Source organism: Heterodontus francisci, chromosome 41 (genome assembly GCF_036365525.1).
Source record: "Heterodontus francisci isolate sHetFra1 chromosome 41, sHetFra1.hap1, whole genome shotgun sequence".
NCBI lineage: Eukaryota > Metazoa > Chordata > Chondrichthyes > Heterodontiformes > Heterodontidae > Heterodontus > Heterodontus francisci.
Window position 1 is genome coordinate 17,756,924 of NC_090411.1, and position 19,852 is coordinate 17,776,775.

The following is a 19,852-nucleotide window of genomic DNA, read 5'->3' on the forward strand; positions in this document are numbered from 1 at the left end:
TAGAAAACCCTGTATCACGTTTCCTGTCACATGTTTCCCACCATCCTCTTTGAATGACACCCCTTTTGCGATGAAACTGGGGATTCTCTTGACTTGCTATGAGCAATGCCACGGGAGATCTGCCGGCAAGAAGTGCAACGCACTGAGGAAAATCAGTGTCTTGGGACAGCAGGGTCAGTGAGTGCCTGGCGCTTGTGTCTATCTGTGTTCGGTCAGAGTTTGGAAGAAATAGACTTGTGGCTTTTATTGGCCACTGGGAGCTCTGCAGTTTTGGACAGCTTTGCATTTTCACTGCATGAAAACAGGGAATGTGTCGGGTGAGGGAAGGTCTTCGAGCATTGAGTGAGTTAACAGGCAGTTGGCTAGGTTAATGTAGGGTGAAGAGATTCAGGGACTGGGTGAAAAGATGGGGTTAAAGGATGTACACAAATAGAAATACAGACACCTAAATAGACAGATAGACACACGCACACACATGGGTGGAAGGAAGGAAAAAAAGATTGATTAACCTCTGCATGTTCGAAAACGCCAGTGAAGTGGTTTTGAAGTGTAGTCACTGTTGTAATGTATTTATATTACGGCAACTACTAGAAATACAACTCTTTCTTTCTCCCAGTGAACGAACCTGATTCTACAGTCACAATCCTGCAGCAAGTTTGTTAATGTCCTGTAAATATATCAATGATCCAGCCAGAATCAGCTTCTAGATGTTAGACAAAGAGAAGCCGGATCCAAATTAGAGACCCTATTAACCCATTTCCCCCCCTCTCCTTACCCACTCCCTCCCAGCCTCCTGCGGTTACACAGTCGCGGGCTGCTTTTTGCTAGTCAGCCAGGACAGCTGGTGTCAGCCGGCTATTTAACTGTGGGAGGGAGGGAAGCAGAGCCTTGACCTCCAATGTACACCCTGGCTGTGGTTCCCCTTCCTCATCCCAGAGGTCGGGATAGCGGAGGGGTGGGAGCGGTGACAGTGTCTGACTCCAGAGCCTTTTTTACTGCCACGCTGGCTGACGTCAGCTGATGTAGCAGTGACCGGGGATCGAAGCCAGGGAGCTTCCTGTGGATAACCTCAGTGTGCTGGACGGGTAATGGGATGCCTCTGCTTTATATTACGGAATTCTTTTCCTTTGCTACTGCCGGCATTTTGCCCCCTGGGGCTGGGCAGCAATTCCACCCGCCGCCACCTCCTGAGCCATTTTACGCCAGGAACGGGTATCGATGCAGGCAAACCAAAGTAGATATCAACATCGCCCCCCTCCACCCCCCCCGCCCCAACCACAACCCAAACCCTGGGCTAATGTGAGGATAGGTTGCATAGACTAGTGTTACGATCAGGTGAAGGTGGGGGGGGCGGTCTCCGGCTCCCTTTTCGCCCCTTCTCTGGTTTGACCGCAACAAGAGTTATCTTTTAAACACAGTGATTAATTTACCAACTCAATGAGCACTTGTTCCTGTTACTCTAATTACAATTGCAAATGAACCAATCAGACAGGTTTTCTTGTGTTTAAACAAGAAAGATGTAAGTTTATTAACCTTATCACTCTAAACCGGTTAAAGTTAGTAAAATATGCAACACATCCATGCCCACATTCACACGAGAGGCACGCGCACACAAATAGATACAGAGGGGAAGTTGAGTTGGGAGTTTGGACTAAGATCCATAATAAATGGAATTCAAATACTGAATTTCAATGTTCTTTGTTGAAGTTAAAGTCTTGAAGGCCTCGCTGGGGTCACGTACACAATTCGGGCTTGCTTCTCTGGTTCTGGAAGGCCCAAGAGAGGCTTTATCCATCTTCTTGGCTGTTGTCTGCAAGATTGTGCAGTCTGGAGGCTTCAGAGCTGCAGCCGAGGTTCCCCGGGACTTTGCTGGAGAGAGAGACAGAGAAAGAGGTGCTTTCTTTTTGGAGTTCAGTTACAGTGCCTTTCTTTTCTTACTGAGGGACAATTCACACATTCAGTGATATACCAGCACGTATGTCATGTGACCACCTCTTTGTTTGAAAGCTGATGTTTCTGGATTGTTGTTTGAAATTTAAAGTTCTTCAGACCTACTTGGTAGGGGGCGTGGTTGCCTCTTTCAAAGTCAATGGGTGTCGATGGCTTTTGATCACCAGTATTGACAAAACCACAAAACCATTCTAGTTAATTGAATCAGGGAGCACCCCCATTGTTCTGGCTAGACTGGGTAAACACCTCTGTCTCCCAGCCTGCATTTGGCTTCTGATATACAAATTGTGCGTGGCCATCTTTAGCTGCTTTGTTCTGCTTTTTAAAAGTTATTTGTAATAATGTCCAGTAAAAGGACTCAGGCAGAGTTCCATACGACAAAATTAATATCTTCCATTTGGCATGTGGGGTTTCCGTCACACTAGGCTTGTATTCCCTTGAGCATAGAAGATTAAGGGATGATCAACTTGAGGTGTTTAAGATAATTAAAGGAGCTGATAGGGTGGATACAGAGAAACTATTCCTACAGATTGGAGGGTAGCTAATGTAATCCCACTATTTAAAAAGGGAGGTAGAGAGAAAGCAGGGAATTACAGACCAGTCAGCCTGACATCGATAGTGGGGAAAATTCTAGAGTCCATTATCAAAGATTTTATAGCAGAGCACTTGGAGAACAGTGGTAGAATCGGACAGAGTCAGCATGGATTTACAAAAGGGAAATCATGCTTGACAAATCTACGAGAATTCTTCGAGGATGTAACTAGTTAGAGTTGATGAAGGGGAGCCAGTGGATGTGGTTTATTTGGACTTTCAGAAGGCTTTTGACAAAGTCCCACATAAGAGATTAGCGTGTAAAATTAAAGTGCATGGGATTGGGGGTAGTGTATTGCGATGGATAGAAAATTGGTTGGCGGACAGGAAACAAAGAGTAGGGATAAATGGATCTTTTTCCGAATGGCAGACAGTGGCTAGTGGGGTACCGCAGGGATCGGTGCTAGGACCCCAGCTATTCACAATATACATTAATGATTTAGATGAGGGAACTAAATGTAATATCTCCAAATTTGCAGATGACACAAAACTGGATGAGAGGGTGAGTTGTGAGGAGGATGCAGAGAGGCATCAGGGTGATGTGGACAAGTTGAGTGAGTGGGCAAATGCACGGCAGATGCAGTATAATGTGGATAAATGCGAGGTTTGGTAGCAAAAACAGGAAGGCTTTCTGAATGGCTATAAACTGAGAGGGGAATATGCAGCGAGACCTGGGTGTTCTGGTACACCAGTCGCTGAAGGTGCAGCAGGCGGTAAAAAAGGCAAATGGTATGTTGGCCTTCATAGCGTGAGGATTCGCGTACAGAAGCAGGGATGTCTTGCTGCAATTATACAGGGTCTTGATGAGGCCACACCTGGAATATTGTGTGCAGTTTTGGTCTCCTTATCTGAGGAAGGATGTTCTTGCTATAGAGGGAGTGCAGCGAAGGTTTACCAGACTGATTCCTGGGATGGCGGGACTGACGTATGAGGAGAGATTGGGTCGGTTAGGATTATATTCGCTGGAGTTCAGAAGAGTGAGGGGGGAATCTCATAGAAACCTATAAAATTCTAACAGGACTTGACAGGGTAGATGCAGGACGGATGTTCCCGATGGTGAGGGAGATCAGAACCAGGGGTCATAGTCTAAGGATACGGGGTAAACCTTTCAGGACTGAGATGAGGAGAAATTTCTTCACCCAGAGAGTGGTGAGCTTGTGGAATTCGCTAGCACAGAAAGCAGTTGAGGCCAAAACATTGAATGTTTTCAAGAAGGAGTTAGATATAGCTCTTGGGTCTAAAGGGATCAAAGGATATGGGGGAAAAGCGGGAACAGGTTACTGAGCTGGATGATCAGCCATGATCATAATAAATGGCGGAGCAGGCTCGAAGGGCCGAATATGTTTCTATTTCCTCTGGTGTGAGAGTCCAGAGCAAGGGGAACATAATCTTAACATTAGAGCCAGGACGTTCAGGGATGATGTCAGGAAACACTTCAACAAAGGTTAGTAGAAATCTGGAGCACTGACCCCCAAAAAGGCTGGGGGCCAGTTGAAAATTTCAAAGCTGAGATTAATGGATATTTGTTAATATTATGGAATGTGGAGCCAAGGCAGGTAGATAGAGATCAGCCATGATTTAACTGAATGGCCGGACAAGGTTGTGGAGCTGAATGGCCTACTTCTCTTTCCTTTGTTGTCCTTTCCTGTTGGGCTCCATTTCCGTGTCTCTATTTCTGAAACACACTGGTAGATTCTTTCAATGTTAAAGATGAAAATGCAAATTGTGAGAATTAATGGTCCCATTGAGCCTAAGTGGCCACATCTCTTTAACTATCACTTGCACCACAATTTCCCGTCTCCGTCTTCTTTTTTTAGGCTAGCTGCCTTTTTTTGTTCAGTCACAGGATGTGGGCGTCGCTGGCCAGGCCAGCATTTATTGCCCATCCCTAATTGCCCTTGAGAAGGTGGCGGTGAGCTGCCTTCTTGAACCACTGCAGTCCATGTGGGGTAGGTACACCCACAGTGCAGTTAGGGAGGGGAGTTCCAGGATTTTGATCCAGCGACAGTGAAGGAACGGCCAAAAAGTTCCAAGTCAGGATGGTGTGTGGCTTGGAGGGGAACTTGCTGGTGGTGGTGTTCCCATGCATCTGCTGCCCTTGTTCTTCCAGCCGTTTCAGGTGGCGGGTTTGGAGGGTGCTGTTAAAGGAGCCTTGGTGAGTTGCTGCAGTGTATCTTGTAGATGGTTCGCACTGCTACCACTGTGCACCGGTGGTGGAGAGAGGGAATGTTTGTTTAAGGTGATGGATTGGGGGGAGCTGATCAAGCGGACTTCTTTGTCCTGGATGTGCTGTAAATTTCTATAGTTCCTATTATGTGCTCAAGTTTCTGTGCTGTATATTCTACGGCTGCAATTTTAACCAACCCGTCTGCTGGGAAACTAATGGGATTGATATAATGCTGGTTTTACAGCCTGTCCACTTTTAGTCTCCATTGAAGTCAGCAGAGAAGATTATTGGGGTGGGTGTAAACTCAGTCTCCAGCCGATCCCATGGGGTTCCCACTCAGCAAGGTAGGTTAAAATAACCGCCAGTATAATTTCATGTACCTTTACTGAAATCTGAGTGACAAGATCAGTGACTGGTCCACCAGTCCATCAGTTTGTTTATATTCCCAGACTCTCCTGGTCCAGTGTGTGGGGTTGAACATAACTAACAATGTGCATGACGAGACAAAATAATCTTTAATCAATAACCATCGCCTGGACCATGGAATCTCTCACCGTACATTGGAATGTTTTACATTGCGGTCATTAAAGGGACAAGCCTCTTGAATAACTGCCTCCAAGTTCACTCATTACCCGGCCGTATCTTTCAAAGGGGAACAGACTGCATCGTAAACTGGGCTCACCTCGGATCAGGGAAAATAAGAAGGCCACGTGCCAGCTGTTAATTCCATCTTATAAGGTCACTGGGTTGACCATCTTAACAAGCCCCTCCCCTCCTCACCCTCGGAGGATGAATTCCACATTCCAGCAGCTGGGCGGCGGGGCAGAACAAATATTCCAACATGCTGCTGTCAAATTCTTCTGAGGAACCTGAGCATCTGGCTGTGTGTTTACATGTAGACTTTAGAACAGGACCCTATCTGTCCTCTCAGGTGGCCGGAAAGATCCCACAGCACTATTTCGAAGAGCAGCAGAGGAGTTACACCCAGTGTCGGGGTCAATATTTATCCCCTGATCAAAAATCACAAAAGCAGATTACCTGGTCATTATCATATTACTGTTAATGGGAGCTTGCTGTGCACAAATTGGCTGCAGTTATTACTACCCTTCAAAAGTACTCCATTGCCTGTAAAGAGGGTGGGACGTCCTGTGGTTGTGAAAGGCGCTATATAAATGCAAAAATTTCCTCTGTCTTTTGCGAGTTGCTTTACGATGTGGTCTGCTCCCCTTTTGAACATGCAGCTGACTAATTAATGAATTTGGAGGCAATTATTCAAGAGGCCTGCCCCTTTAAGGACCAGATTGTAAACACCCCAGTGGGATGAACACTGGTTCAATGAGGAGTGTAGGAGAGCACGTCAGGAGCAGCACCAGGCATACCTAAAACCACATGAATGCTGAACTGCAGAAGCAGCATACTATAGATAGAGCAAAGCCATCCCACACCAATGGATCGATCAAAGCTCTGCAGTCCTGCCAGCCTTGAATGTTGATGGACAGTTAAACAGTTAATGGGAGAAGGATGCTCCATGAACATCCCCATCCTCAGTGTTGGCAGTGCCCAGCATGAGTGCAAAAGACAAGGTTGAAGCATCTGTAACCATCTACAGCCAGAAGTGCTGAGTGAATGATCCATCTTGGCCTCCCTCAACTCCCCCCGGCCCCCCCCCCCCACCCCCCAACACCGAGGTCACCACCATCATAGAAGCCAGTCTTCAGCCAATTCAATTCACTCCACGTCATATCAAGGACCAGCTGGGCGCACTGGATGTAGCAAAGGCTATGAACCTCAACAACATGAAGATGTGCTCCAGAACTAGCTGTGCCCCGAGCCAAACTGTTCCAGTAGAACTGCAACACTGAGCCGACAAAGTGGAAAATTGCTCAGGTATGTCCTGACCACAAAAAGCAGGACAAATACATTACGACCAATTACTACCCCATCTGTCTATTCTCGATCATGAGCAAAGTAATGGAAGGTGTTGTTGACAGTGCTATCAAGCGGCACTTACTCACCAATAACCTGCTCACTGACACTCAGTTTGGGTTCTACCAGAGCGACTTGGCTTCAAACCTCATTAAAGCCTTGGTCCAAACATGGACAAAAGAGCTAAATTCCAGAGCTGAGAGTGACTGCCTCGACATCAAGTCAGCATTTGACAATGCAAAATTGAAGTCAATGGGAATTGGGGGAAAACTCTTCAAGGTTGGAGTCATACCTAGCACAAAGGAAGATGGTTGTGGTTGTTGGAGGCCAATCATCTCAGTCCCAGGATTTCGTTGCAGGGGTTCCTCACGGTAGTGTTCTAGGTCTAACCATCTTCAGCTGCTTGATCAATGATGTTCTTTCCAATATCAGGTCAGAAGTGGGGATGTTCGCTGATGATTGCACAATGTTCACCATTCGCAACTCCTCAGATACTGAAGCAGCCCGTGTCCAGATGGACCAAAACCTGGACAACATCCAGGGTTGGGCTGATAAGTGGCAAGTAACAGTTGTGCCACACAAGTGCCAGACAATGGCCATCTCCAACAATAGAGAAGCAAGCCATCGCCCCTTTATGTTCAATGGCATTACCATCGCTGAATCCCCCACTATCAACATCCTGGGGGCTACCATTGACCAGAAACTGAACTGGAGTAGCCATATAAATACTGTAGCTACAAGAGCAGGTCAGAGGCTGGGATTCTGTGGCAAGTAACTCACCTCCTGACTCCCCAAAGCCTGTCCACCATCTACAAGGCACAAGTCAGGAGTGTGATGGAATACTCTCCACTTGCCTGGATGGGTGCAGCTCCAACAACACTCAAGAAGCTCAACTCCATCCAGGACAAAGCAACCCACTTGATTGGCACCCCATCCACCACCTTCAGCACTTACTCCCTTCACCACCGACGCACAGTGACAGCAGTGTGTACCATCTACAAGATGCACTGCAGTAACTCCGCAAGGCTCCTTCGACAGCACCTTCCAAACCCACAACCCCTACCACCTAGAAGGACAAGGGCAGCAGACGCATGGGAACACTACCACCTGCAAGTTCCCCTCCAAGTCACACACCATCCTGACTTGGAACTATATTGCCGTTCCTTCACTGTTGCTGGGTCAAAATCCTGGAACTCCCTTCCTAACAGCACTGTGGGTGCACCTACCCCACATGGACTGCAGCAGTTCCACAATGCGGTTCATCACCACCTTCTCAAGGACAATTAGGGATGGGCAATAAACGCTGTCCTGACCAATGATGCCCACATCCCATGGACGAATATAGGAAGATAGGAACAGGAGTAGGCCTTTCAGCCCCTCAAGCTTGTCCCACCATTCAATAAAATCATGGCTGATCCACGGCCTAACTCCATATACCTGCCTTTGGCCCATATCCCTTAATGTCTTTGCTTAACAAAAAGCTATCTATCTCATATTTAAAATTAACTGTTCTAGCTTCAACTGCTGTTTGTGGGAGAGAGTTCCAAACCTCTACCACCCTTTGTGTGAAGAAGTGCTTCCTAACATCTCTCCTGAACGGTCTGGTCCTAATTTTTAGACTATGCCCCCTAGTTTTAGAATCTCCAACCAGTGGAAATAGTTTATCTTTATCTAGCCTGTCTTTTCCTGTTAATAACTTGAAGACTTCAATCAGATCACCCCTTAACCTTTTAAATTCTAGCGAAAACAGGCCTAATTTGTGTAATCTCTCCTTGTAACTTAACCCCTGTCGTCCAGGTAATTCTTGTAAACCTACGTTGCACTCCCTCCAAGACCAATATATCCTTCCTAAGGTGTGGTGCCCAGAACTGCTCACTGTACTCCAAGTGGGGTCTAACCAGGGTTTTGCACAGCTGCAGCATAACCTCTGTGTCTTTATACTCCAATCCTCTGGATATAAAGGCTAGCATTCCATTAGCCTTTTTGATTATTTTCTGCACTAGCTCGTGACTTTTTAAAGATCTATGCACCTGAACCCCCAAGTCTCTTTGGACATCCACTGTACTTAACCTCTTCCCATTTAAAAAGTACCCTGCTCTATCCTTTTTTGGCCCAAAATGGATAACCTCACACTCGCCCACATTGAAATCCATCTGCCACAGTTTTGCCCAGTCACCTAGTCTGTCAGTATCTCCTTGCAATTTTATGCTATCATCTAGACTGTCTACAATGCTGCCTAACTTTGTATCATCAGCAAATTTGGATATATGACTTACTATGCTATCATCCAAGTTGTTAATGAATAATGTGAATAATTGAGGCCCCAACACAGATCCCTGCAGGACACCACTAGTCACATCCTGCTAATCAGAGTACTTACCCATTATCCCCACTCTCTGTCCCCTACCACTCAACCAACTTCCTAACCATGTCAATAGTGATGAGTAATGCGATTGATGTGGTGTACATGGACTTCCAAAAGGTGTTTGATAAAGTGCCACATAGTAGACTTGTCAGCAAAGTTGAAGCCCATTGGAATAAATGGGACAGTCGCAGCATGGAGATGAAGTTGGCTGAGTGACAGAAAACAAGAAAGTAGTGGTGAACGGTTGTTTTCTTGGATTGGAGGAAGGTATATAGTGAGATTCTCCAAAGGTCGGAATTCAGACCACTGCTTTTCTTTGAACCATAGAACCATAGAAAAATTACAGCACAGAAGGAGGCCATTCAGTCCATCGTGTCCGTGCCAGCTGAAAAAACTAGCCGCCCAATCTAATCCCACTTTCCAGCACCTGGTCCATAGCCTTGCCAGTTACAGCACTTCAGGTGCATGTCCAGGTACCTTTTTAAATGAGTTGAGGTTTCTGCCTCCACCACCGATCCGGGCAGTGAATTCCAGACACCCACCACCCTCTGGGTGAAAAGGTTTTTCCTCTTGTCCCCTCTAATCCTTCTACCAATCCTGTTAAATCTGTGCCCCCAGTAATTGACCTCTCTGCTAGGGGAAACAGGTCTTTCCTGTCCACTCTATCTAGGCCCCTCATAATTTTGTACACCTCAATTAAGTCATTCCTCAGCCTTCTCTGTTCTAAGGAAAACAACCCCAGCCGATCCAATCATTCCTCATAGCTGCAACCTTTGAGCCCTGGCAACATTCTTGTAAATCCCCTCTGTACTCTCTCCAGAGCAACTATGTCCTTTCTGTAATGTGGCGACCAGAACTGTACGCAATACTCCAGTTGTGGCCTAACCAGCGTTTTATACAGTTCCAGCATTACATCCCTGCTTTTGTATTCTATACCTTGGCCAATAAAGGAAAGCATATGCCTTTTTCACCATTTGATCTGCCTGTCCTGCCACCTTTAGGGACCTGTGGACATGCACTCCAAGGTCTCTCACTTCTTCTACCCATCTCAATATAGTGATGGACTTCAAAAGGACATAGACGGGCTGGTGGAATGGGCGGGCATGTGAAAGATGAAATTTAGTGCAGAGAAGTGTGAAGTGATACATTTTGGTTGGACGAACGAGGAGAGACAATACAAAATAAAAGGGCATGCAAGAGCAGAGAGAGACCTGAAGGTATATGTGCACGAATTGTTGAAGGTGGTAGGGCAGGTTAAGAAAGTGGTTAAGAAGACATTGGATCCTGGGCTTTATAAATAGAGGCAGGGAGTACAAAAGCTAGGAAGTTATGGTGAGTTTTTATAAAACACTAATTCGACTTCAACTGGAATATTGTGTCCAATTCTGGGCACCACACTTTAGGAATGAAATGAAACCTTCAGAGAGGGTGAGGAAAAGATTTACCAGAATGGTTGCAGGGATGAGGGACTTTAGTCTCGAGGATAGATTAGAGAAGCTGGGGCTGTACTTCTTAGAGAAGGGAAGATTAAGAGGAGAGTTGATCGAGCTGTTTAAGATCATGAGGGGTCTGGACAGAGTAGATAAAGAGAAACTGTTCCCATTGGCGGAAGGATTGAGCACCATGGGATGGCTTTTTTACCCAGCAGTTGATTAGGATCTGGAATGCACTGCCTGAGAGTGTGGTGGAGGCAGATTCAATTGTGGCTTTCAAAAGAAATTTGCAGGGCTACGGGAAAAGGGTGGGGGAGTGGGACGAGCTGAATTGCTTTTGCAGAGCGCTGGCACGGATGCAATGGGCCGAATGGCCTCTTTCTGTGCTGTAACCATTCCACGATTGATCTGTCACTCCTAATCGTTTCCTCCCCTCTTTTCCCCCTTCTACCCTCCTTACAACCTTACTCTTTGACCAAGCTTTTGGTCGTAATATCTCCTTACATGCTTCGGCCTGTGAAACATCTTGGGACGTTTTACCACATTAAGATACTATATATATGCAAGTTGTTGTTGGTGCCTGCTGTTTTACTGCAGGAATTTTACCGAGCTCAAAGTGAACAGGTTAACAGCAATCTTCAAGTATGGGGGCTGGGCAGAGGATGTGCTGTCTTGCCCAGGTACTAACTTTGCCTAGTGCAATTTCAACCCCAATGTTGTGAGGAGGGGGAGAAAATGCCAAACTCATGTGACACCCAATTTGACAAGGCAGCCTTCAGGGCTTTCGCGTGAGGCTGGACTTCCTGCTGTGAACAATGGCGCCTAGTGGGAACACCAAACAATGGCACTCAGTGGGTCAAGATGCTTTCATTTGCTTAAGATGTAAATATAATGTTTGTGTTTCCTTTGTGCTTTCAACATCCAGTGATTGGGGGAAGGGGTGGATTGTACGATGGGTGGGGGGGTGTTGGGCAAAAGATCAGGGAGCGAGCAGGGAAGGAAAATGGGAGGGAGAGGGAGAGCGCGCGGAGGGGAGAGGAGTGAGGGAGAGGCAGTGCGGGGGGAGAGGGAGAGGCAGTGCGGGGGGAGAGGGAGAGGCAATGCGGGGAGGGACAGAAGGAGCGAGAGCATAGCGAATGGAGGGAGGATGGGAGAGGAGGGAAGGAGAAGAGACAGGGAAGGGAGGGAAAAGGCAGCCGCTGTGTTGCAAGAAGGTTCAGGCTTTGTCTGACAGTGTGCACAGCCTCTCGCTCTACAGAGGCAAACAACACTGCAACCGCTGCTCTGCTGATCCAGAGGTCTGCAGCTGAAGTCCAGCCTTTCCAGAGATAAGTGTGAACTCTGACCTATTCCACTCAAAAAAGGGGGTGGGGCAGAGTGCACAGTGAAGCTGCTGTCTTGCTCTTTTGGAAATCTGGAATGAGGAATACCATCTGTGAGCCAGAGGAAACTCTTTGTTGTGGGGCTGGCTGCTGGGCCTAGTAAGGAGGAAACATGTAACCGTGTTGTGTACAAGTGGTGAGGATAGCAGCTCGGGCAGGAGTCACATAGCTCAGCCCAGCTCCCAATCTCCCACGATGGTGAGTCCAGAAGTTTTAAAAAGTTGTTTTGGAAGTGAGAGAATGTGTTCGCTGTTTTAAACTTCACTGAGAGTCGAGGATCTTGCAGGAGCTGTGGAGATTTGGTTAAAGGGAATGTTTTCCTGATCTCTGTGTTGTAGCTTGTTAGAAAACGGTTACTTAAATCCTGAAGCAAATTGGGCAATTGTTGTTTCTCCCTCTGGTGTGTGTGGTGGGTGTTTATATACAGTATCGCTCTTTTTCACTCTCTCTCTCTCTCAGTTGCTCTCACCCTTTCATTTTTGTTCCCTTTCTCATACAATCTTGCTCTCTCTTTCTCCCCTGCACTCTTTCAAACTCTTGTTCTGTCTCACTGTTTCTCATTCTTGCACTCTCACACTCTCCTCCCACTTCCTCTCTCCTTTGCCTTTACTCTCTTGTTCTCTCTCTCAGTTGCTCTCACTTGCTGTCGTCATTTTGTGTTGTTGCAACATTACAGCCTTTAAAATGTTTCAGAACTTTGAATCTGAAGATTACAGAATGTGAGGAGAGTTGGTGGTGGGAAAGTTAACCCCCGTTAACCCGCATTAACCCCCTTCTTGTTTGTTCTCCTGTTCTCACCAGGCCGGTTGTCTGACTGTCTGTGAGGGTAGTCGGGCCTCCACTAATGTCACTGCTAACTGCAGGTGATGTACAACATTGTCCCATCAATAACCTGCTCCTCCTCTCTCCACAACCACATGACTGAACTCGGAAGCTCAGTCTAGTCTGTCACATGAGCATCATCCTAGCAGTGGGGCCTTTATGTTTTCAAACTTTGAGTGGAGGTATTCAGTTACATAGAGTCTACTGTGTAGAAATGGGCCATTCAGCCCATCATATCCTTACCAATGTTTATGCTCCACACAAGCCTCCTCCCATCTACTTCATCTAACTCTATCAATATAATCTTTTCTCTCTCATGTTCATCTTCCCATTAAATGCATCTTTTGGAAGCAAGTTCCACATTCTAACCACTCTCTGAGTAAAGAGGTTTTTCCCAAATTCCCTATTGGATTTATTCATTACTATCATATATTTATGGCCCCTATTTCTGGTCTCTCCCGCAAGTGGAAATATCCTCTCTACGTCTACCCTATCAAACCGTTTCATAATCTTATAAGCCCTCTATCAGGTCACCCCTCAGCCTTCTCTTTTCCAGAGAAAAGCCCCAGCCCTTTTAATCTTTCCTGATAGGTTTAACCTCTCCGTTTTGGTATCATCCTAGTAAATCTCCAGTGCCTCTTTCAGTTTTATAATATGAAGACCAGAACTGTTCACAACCCTCCGTGTGGTCAGGCGAGTTCTCCCTGGTGTCCCGGCCAAATATTTATCTCTCAATCAACATCACAACAACACAGTATCACGTGGTTTTTTTTGTGGGAGCTTGCTGTGCACAAATTGGCTGTTGTGTTTCCTACATTCCAACTTTGACTACACTTCAAAAGTGCTTCATTGGCTGTAAAGCGCTTTGGGATGTCCTGAATTGGTGACAGGCGCTATGGAAATGCAAGTCTTTTTATGGTTTTTCCAAAATTCCTGTAGTAAAACAGCAGGCACCAAAACGTTTAACATATCGTCTCTGCTTTTCAACTCTATTCCTCTAGAATTGAACCCTAGTGTTTTGTCTGTGTCTTGGTAACCCATGTTGCTACTTTTTATATGTGAATCTATATCCCCAGATCCCTCTATCCGTTTAAGACGGGTGTTTTCCAAAGAGTATGTGGCTTCCTTATTCTTCCTACCAAAAGGCACCAGTTCACATTGTCTATATTTGAAGTTGATTTTCCGATTACCCGGCCATTCTGCAAGTTTATTAATGTCATCTTGCATGTTGTCAAATCTCCCTCAATATTAACCACACCCACAAATTTGATGTCATTCGCAAATTTTGAAATTGTACTTCTGATTCCTGAGTCCAAATTCTTTACGTCAGTGATGAACAACAGTGGTCCCAGCACCGAGCCCTGTGGAACACCTTTTATCTGTCTGAATAACTAACTTTAACCCCTACTCCCTGTTCCCTGTTTTGTAGTCAGCATGTTATACATTCTGCAACTTCTCCCCTGACTGCACATGTTCTGACCTTTAATATGAATTTCTGAATTTACGAAGGCCTTTTGAAGTACAAATATGTTACATTTTTTACATTGTCCTTATCAACTCTCTCTCACTTCTTCAAAGGATTCAATAAGGCTATTCACGCATGACCTTCCCTTTTGAAATCCGTGCTGACTAAACTTTATTATACTTTAAGTTTCTAGATGATTTTCTATAACATCTTTTGAGTAAAGATTCCATTATCTTCCCTACCACTGACATTAAATAACTGGTCTATAGTTCCCTTGGCTTGTTCCATCTCTCATTTTAAAGAGAAGAATCGTGTTAGCTGTCTGCCAGTCCTATTCTAATGATTTTTTCTATAATAGATCTATTGCTATCTCTTGCCATGCAAATGCACTCTAACCCGACCAGGGATTTTATCTTCTCCAAGTTTGATTAGTTTATCAATTATTTCTCCCCGTTCTATCTTAAATATCTTTATATCAGTTTTGAACTTGTCATGCCCACCATGTTAGTCCCTGGAGTAAATACCAAGGCAAAGTAATTAAAATCTCTGCCATTCTGCTGTTATTACCTGTGAGTTTATCATGTGTAAACCCTCCATGAGCCTATCCCTATTCCGATTTTTTGTTATTGAATTTTGTTATTAATTCTCTTTATATCCCTTAATACTTTAATTTCTTAGTTTCTCTTTGTCTTTCTAATTTTTATTGACTTCCTTCCTAACCTTTTGTCTTCCTCTCCTTTGTTTTCTATCTACTTAGTGTATGCATTTTTCTTTAGTTTCAGTATTGCCCTTATTTCTTTATTCAGACATGGTGTGTCATTACTGGCTAATTTATTCTTGCTTTTTACTGGGATATATTTCTTTTGGATTATTTTGATCACTGTTTTAAATGTTTCCCCCTCCTGTTCTGTTCCTTAGTGCATTTTTCCAGTTTATTCTCCCCCGACTCCCATTTGTCATCCCCTTAAAAATCAATTTTTTCCCCAATTTATTACTTTGTCTTTATCTTATTTATGTTCTTCCCAGTCTTTATCTCAAACCTTACTATGTTGTGTTTCTGGAGGTTTCATTGTGACCTGTGACCTCCAACCCTCCCACCTGCTCAACTTTTTTCGCCCCCATTACCAACACTTTTAACTAAAATTGAAAGTAATAAAAACAAAGAATAAATTTGATTTTTTTTAAAAAATCCCTTTGATGTTTTTTTCTTGGGTGTTGCTTACAGCAGTGTCCAGGAGATTAATCTTGAATTCTTGGTGACTTGAGGATAGCCCTGGAGGATTGGCTACACTCGCTGCTGTTGGTCTAATGCACGGTCCCGCCTCTGGCTTGACGTTTTCTACCTGTTCTTGTTTTTCAGTCCTTCCCCTCCCCCACCTCTGCCAAAGTGTGAGTCACTCAGAGGGCGGCCTTTTATCTGCCTGAGGCAAGAGTTCTCAATGTTGGTAAATTTTCAACAGAAATATCTCTGAGTGGGATTGAACATCATGTGTTTTCATCTCTTATGCCCACACATAACATCTGACAAGCACACGGGAGTAACCTTTGCTTATAACAAGCACGTCCACCCACTGAGTGTGTAATCCTGCCTCATCCACATGGTGCTGGTGTGTGAGAGGGGAAAGGCACATTAACCTTTTAAGAACCACAGGGGAATTTGTTCCTCTGCAAGTCAACACACCTAGCTGTTGCATAGGAGCTCAAGAAACAGGAGGAGGGCATTCGGCCCTCTCAAGCCTCCTTGCCCTTTCCATGGCTGACCTGTGTCTTAATGCCATCTACCCGCCTTGGTTCCCTAACCCTTAATACCCTTACCTAACAAAAATCTATCTGTTGCTTGAATAAGATCTTGCGTGTGCTTTTTACTCATTCATGGGAGGTGGGCATTGCTGGCTAGGCAATTGTACTTGGGAAGGTGGTGGTGAGCCGCCTTGTTGAACTGTTACAGTTTGTATGGTGGAGGTGCACCCACAGTGTTGTAGGAAGGAGTTCCAGGATTTTGATCCAGTGACAGTGAAGGAACAGCGATATGTTTCTAAATCAAGGTTGTGTGTGGCCTGGAGGGGAACTTTTCAATGGTGGTGTTCCCATGCACCTGTGTCTTTCTAGGTGGTAGAGGTCACGGGTTTGGAAGGTGCTGTTGAAGGAGCCTTGGCGGGTTTCTGCAGTGCATCATGTAGATGGTACACACTGCTGCCACTGTGCGCCAGTGGTGAAGGGAGTGAACATCTAAGTTGGTGGATGGGGTGCCGATCGAGTGCACTGCTTAGTCCTGGATGATGTCGAGCTTCTTGAGTGTTGTTGGAGCTGCACCCATCCAGGCAAGTGGAGAGTATTCCATCACACTCCTGACTTGTGCCTTGTAGATGGTGGACAGGCTTTGGGGAGTCAGGAAGTGAGTTACTCGCTGCAGAAGGATGTTGATAGTGGGGGATTCAGCGATGGTAATGCCTTGAATGTCAAGGGGAGATGGTTGGATTCTCTCTTGTTGGAGATGGTCATTGGATGGCACTTGTGTGGCACAAATGTTACTTGCCACTTCACAGCTCAAGCCTGAGTGTTGTCCAGGTCTTGCTGCATGCAGGCACAGACTGCTTCAGTATCTGATGAGTTATAAATGGAACTAAACACTGTGCAATTATCAGTGAACATCCGCGATTCTGACGTTATGGCGGAGGGAAGGTCATTGATGAAGCAGCTGAAGATGGTTGGACCTAGGACACTACCCTGAGGAACTCCTGCAGTGATGTCCTGGGGCTCAGATGTTTGACCTCCAACAATCACAACCGTCTTCCTTTGTGCTGGTGGAGAATTTTCCCTCCGATTCCCTTAACTTTAGTTTTACTTGGGCTTCTTGATACCTTGATGTCAAGGGCAGTCACTCCCTTTTGTCCATGCTTGTACCAAGGCTGTTATAAGGTCTGAAGCTGCGTGGTCCTGCCGGGATTGGGTGTAGCCTTGCCACAAGGGTCTGTAATTGGTTTGGAGGTCTGAGGCAGGGTAGGGATAAAGGGAATGAACCCTGATTGACAGAATGTGACAGTGTTCCCCTGGGATCTTTACTGGCCCCTCAGCTTTTCACCGATGACTTGGATGAAGGAAGATAGAGTCCTGTATCAAAGTTTCCAGAAGACACTCATTTTGGAGACACAGTGAGTTGTGCAGAGGAGAGCAGGAAGTTACAAAGAGACAAAGATTAAGTGAGTCGGAAATTTGGCAGATGGAGTTCGATGTGTGAGGTCATCCACTTTCAATCCAAGAAAGACAAATGGGAATATTTTCTAAATAGCAAGAGATTAAGAACTGTAGCGGAGCAAAGATTTGGGTATTCATGCACATAAATCACAAATGAAGATAAGAAATAGGAACTGGAGTAGGCCATTTGGCCCTTCCAGCCTGCTCCCCCATTCAATAGATCATTGGTGATCATCTACCTCAACTCCAGCTTCCCACATTATCCCCATATTCCCTAATTCCCCTTAGTACCCAAAAATCTGTTTTGAATATCCTCGGTGATTGAGCATCCACACTATCTGGAACAGAGAATTCCAAAGATTCACAACCCCTTGAGTGGGGAAATATCTCCTCATCTAAGTCCTAAATGGCCGACCCTTTACTCTGAGACTGTGACCGTGTGTTCTAGAATCCCCAGCCAGGGGAAACGTTTTCTCAGCACCTACCCTGTCAAGCCCCTTAAGAATTTAACACGTTTCAGTGAGATCACCTCTCTTTCTTCTAAGCTTCGGGGAATATCGGCCTCGTCTACTGAATCTCTCCTCGCAGGACAATCCCCTCATCCCAGGTCCCAGTCTAGTGAACCTTTCTTGTACTCCCTCTAGGTACAGGTACAAAAAACATAATCAAAAAGGCTAATGGAATGTTGGTCTTTATTTCAATAGGGTTGGAATAGAAAGGGGAGGAGGTTCTGCTTCAGTTGCATGAAGTCTCAGTCAGTTCCCACCTGGAGCACCGCCATCAATTCTGGGCCCTGAACCTCAGGGAGGAGATATTGCTCTTGGAGAGGACGCTGAGCAGATCGTTCAGAGCGATACCGAGGCTTGAAGGGTTACATTATAAGTTGCAGAAACTTTGCTTGTGCCCCCTTGAGTTTAGATGCTTACGGGACGATTAAATTGAGGTGTTTAAAATGAAGAAGGGTTTCGATTGGGTAGATACAGAGAAACAATTTTTTATGATTGGGAATTAAGAACAAGGCTGTTAAACCGAGGTCACATCTGCCAGTTCAGATAGTTGTAAACCATCCTGTAGCACTATACACAGTAGAGGTGGCCAAAGCTGACTGATTATTGGCCTCATTTACTGTTTTAGGGGACCGTGCTGTTTGGTTGTTCTATTTACTTATGCAACAACACTGACTATACTTCAGATGTAATCAGTTGGCTGTGAAAATATTTTGGGAGGTGATGAGGTGCCCCATAAATATTACACATTGTGTTCCAGCATCAGTCATGGGGAATTGGGGAGAAATGTTCCCACCCAGAGGGTGGTGGGGGTCTGGAACTCACTGCCTGAAATTCTCATCGCATTTAAAAAGTACTTGCATGTGGACTTGTAGTGCCAAAACCGACAAGAGTTGGAAAGTGGGATTCGGCCTGATGGCTCTTCTTCTGTGAGCACGCACACACGATGGGCTGAATGGCCTCCTTCGGTGCTGTAAATTTCTATTCTATCTTACGATGGGATATTGATGAGAAACAACAATTATGGCCGATCATGTCCTTAGGGCAAGGGCTCTGAAGTGAAAAGAAAGACTTGTAATTCTACAGTGCCTCTCACAACATCAGGACTTTCCTTTCTTTTCGTTCCTGGGATGTGGGCGTCGCTGGCTAAGCCAGCATTTATTGCCCATCCTAATTGTCCCCGAACTGAGTGGCCATTTCAGAGAGCATTTTAAGAGTCAACCACATTGCTGTGGATTTGTAGTCACATGTAGGCCAGACCAGGTAAGGACAGCAGATTTCCTTCCCTAAAGGGCATTAGTGAACCAGATGGCTTTTTACAACAATCGACAATGGTTTCATGGTCACACTAGACTAGCTTTTTAATTGCTGTAATGTCGGACACGCAGCAGCCATTTTATGCACAGCAAGCTCCCACAAACAGCATTGCAATAATGACCGGTTGATCTGTTTGTGATGTTGATTGAGTGGGACACTGGGGAGAACGCCCCTGCTCCTCTTCACAACAGGAATAGGGGACCTTTCACACACACGGAGCTTTGATTTAATGGGTCATCCTAAAGACGGTACCTCCAACAGTGTCGTGAACTGCATTGGGAGCGTCGGCCTAGGTTTTGTGCTTAAGCCTCTGGAGCGAGGACTTGAACTCACAACCTTCTGCCTCTGAGGCGGGAGTGATACCCACTGAGCCACGGAGGCTGACAGCTACAGCACCCTTCCTGTTACACCAGTTAACTCGGCTCACTGACCCTCTTCTGAACACAGTCTGTTGGACTGTTTCCTTGGAGAATGGAAGTGATCTCATTGCTGCCCCAGTTATTGACCTGGAGGTGTAGGACCTCAACAGTCCTTCCCCAGCTGAGTGTGAACTGGAAGTAAACGAAAAGACAAGCACAAAAAAAAAAGGCCCTCCGGATCCTCCACCTGCACTGTGGGCGGCTGCCAAACGTTGGAGATAATATGTAAATCTGTCCAGTACGTGGGGAATATTTTCACTGGTGAATAAGAGCAGGGCGTCACCCAGTTCTAACATGGAAATAGGTGCTGTCAT

The 19,852-nt window shown here is 45.6% G+C and overlaps 1 protein-coding gene across 5 annotated transcripts in view; it reads left to right on the forward strand.

The window, feature by feature from the left end:
- The window catches only part of triobpb (TRIO and F-actin binding protein b), a 154,608-nt gene that overhangs the window by 62,398 nt on the left and 72,358 nt on the right, over window positions 1-19,852 (forward strand). Inside the window, exon 1 of one of the 5 annotated variants that reach the window (XM_068019398.1) lies at window positions 11,788-12,012. The exons of the other annotated variants lie outside the window; for them this stretch is intronic. Coding sequence (XP_067875499.1) covers window positions 12,010-12,012 — 3 coding nt within the window. The 5' untranslated portion in view covers window positions 11,788-12,009. Of the gene's footprint in view, window positions 1-11,787; window positions 12,013-19,852 lie in introns of those variants that run through there. 5 annotated transcript variants of the gene reach the window in all.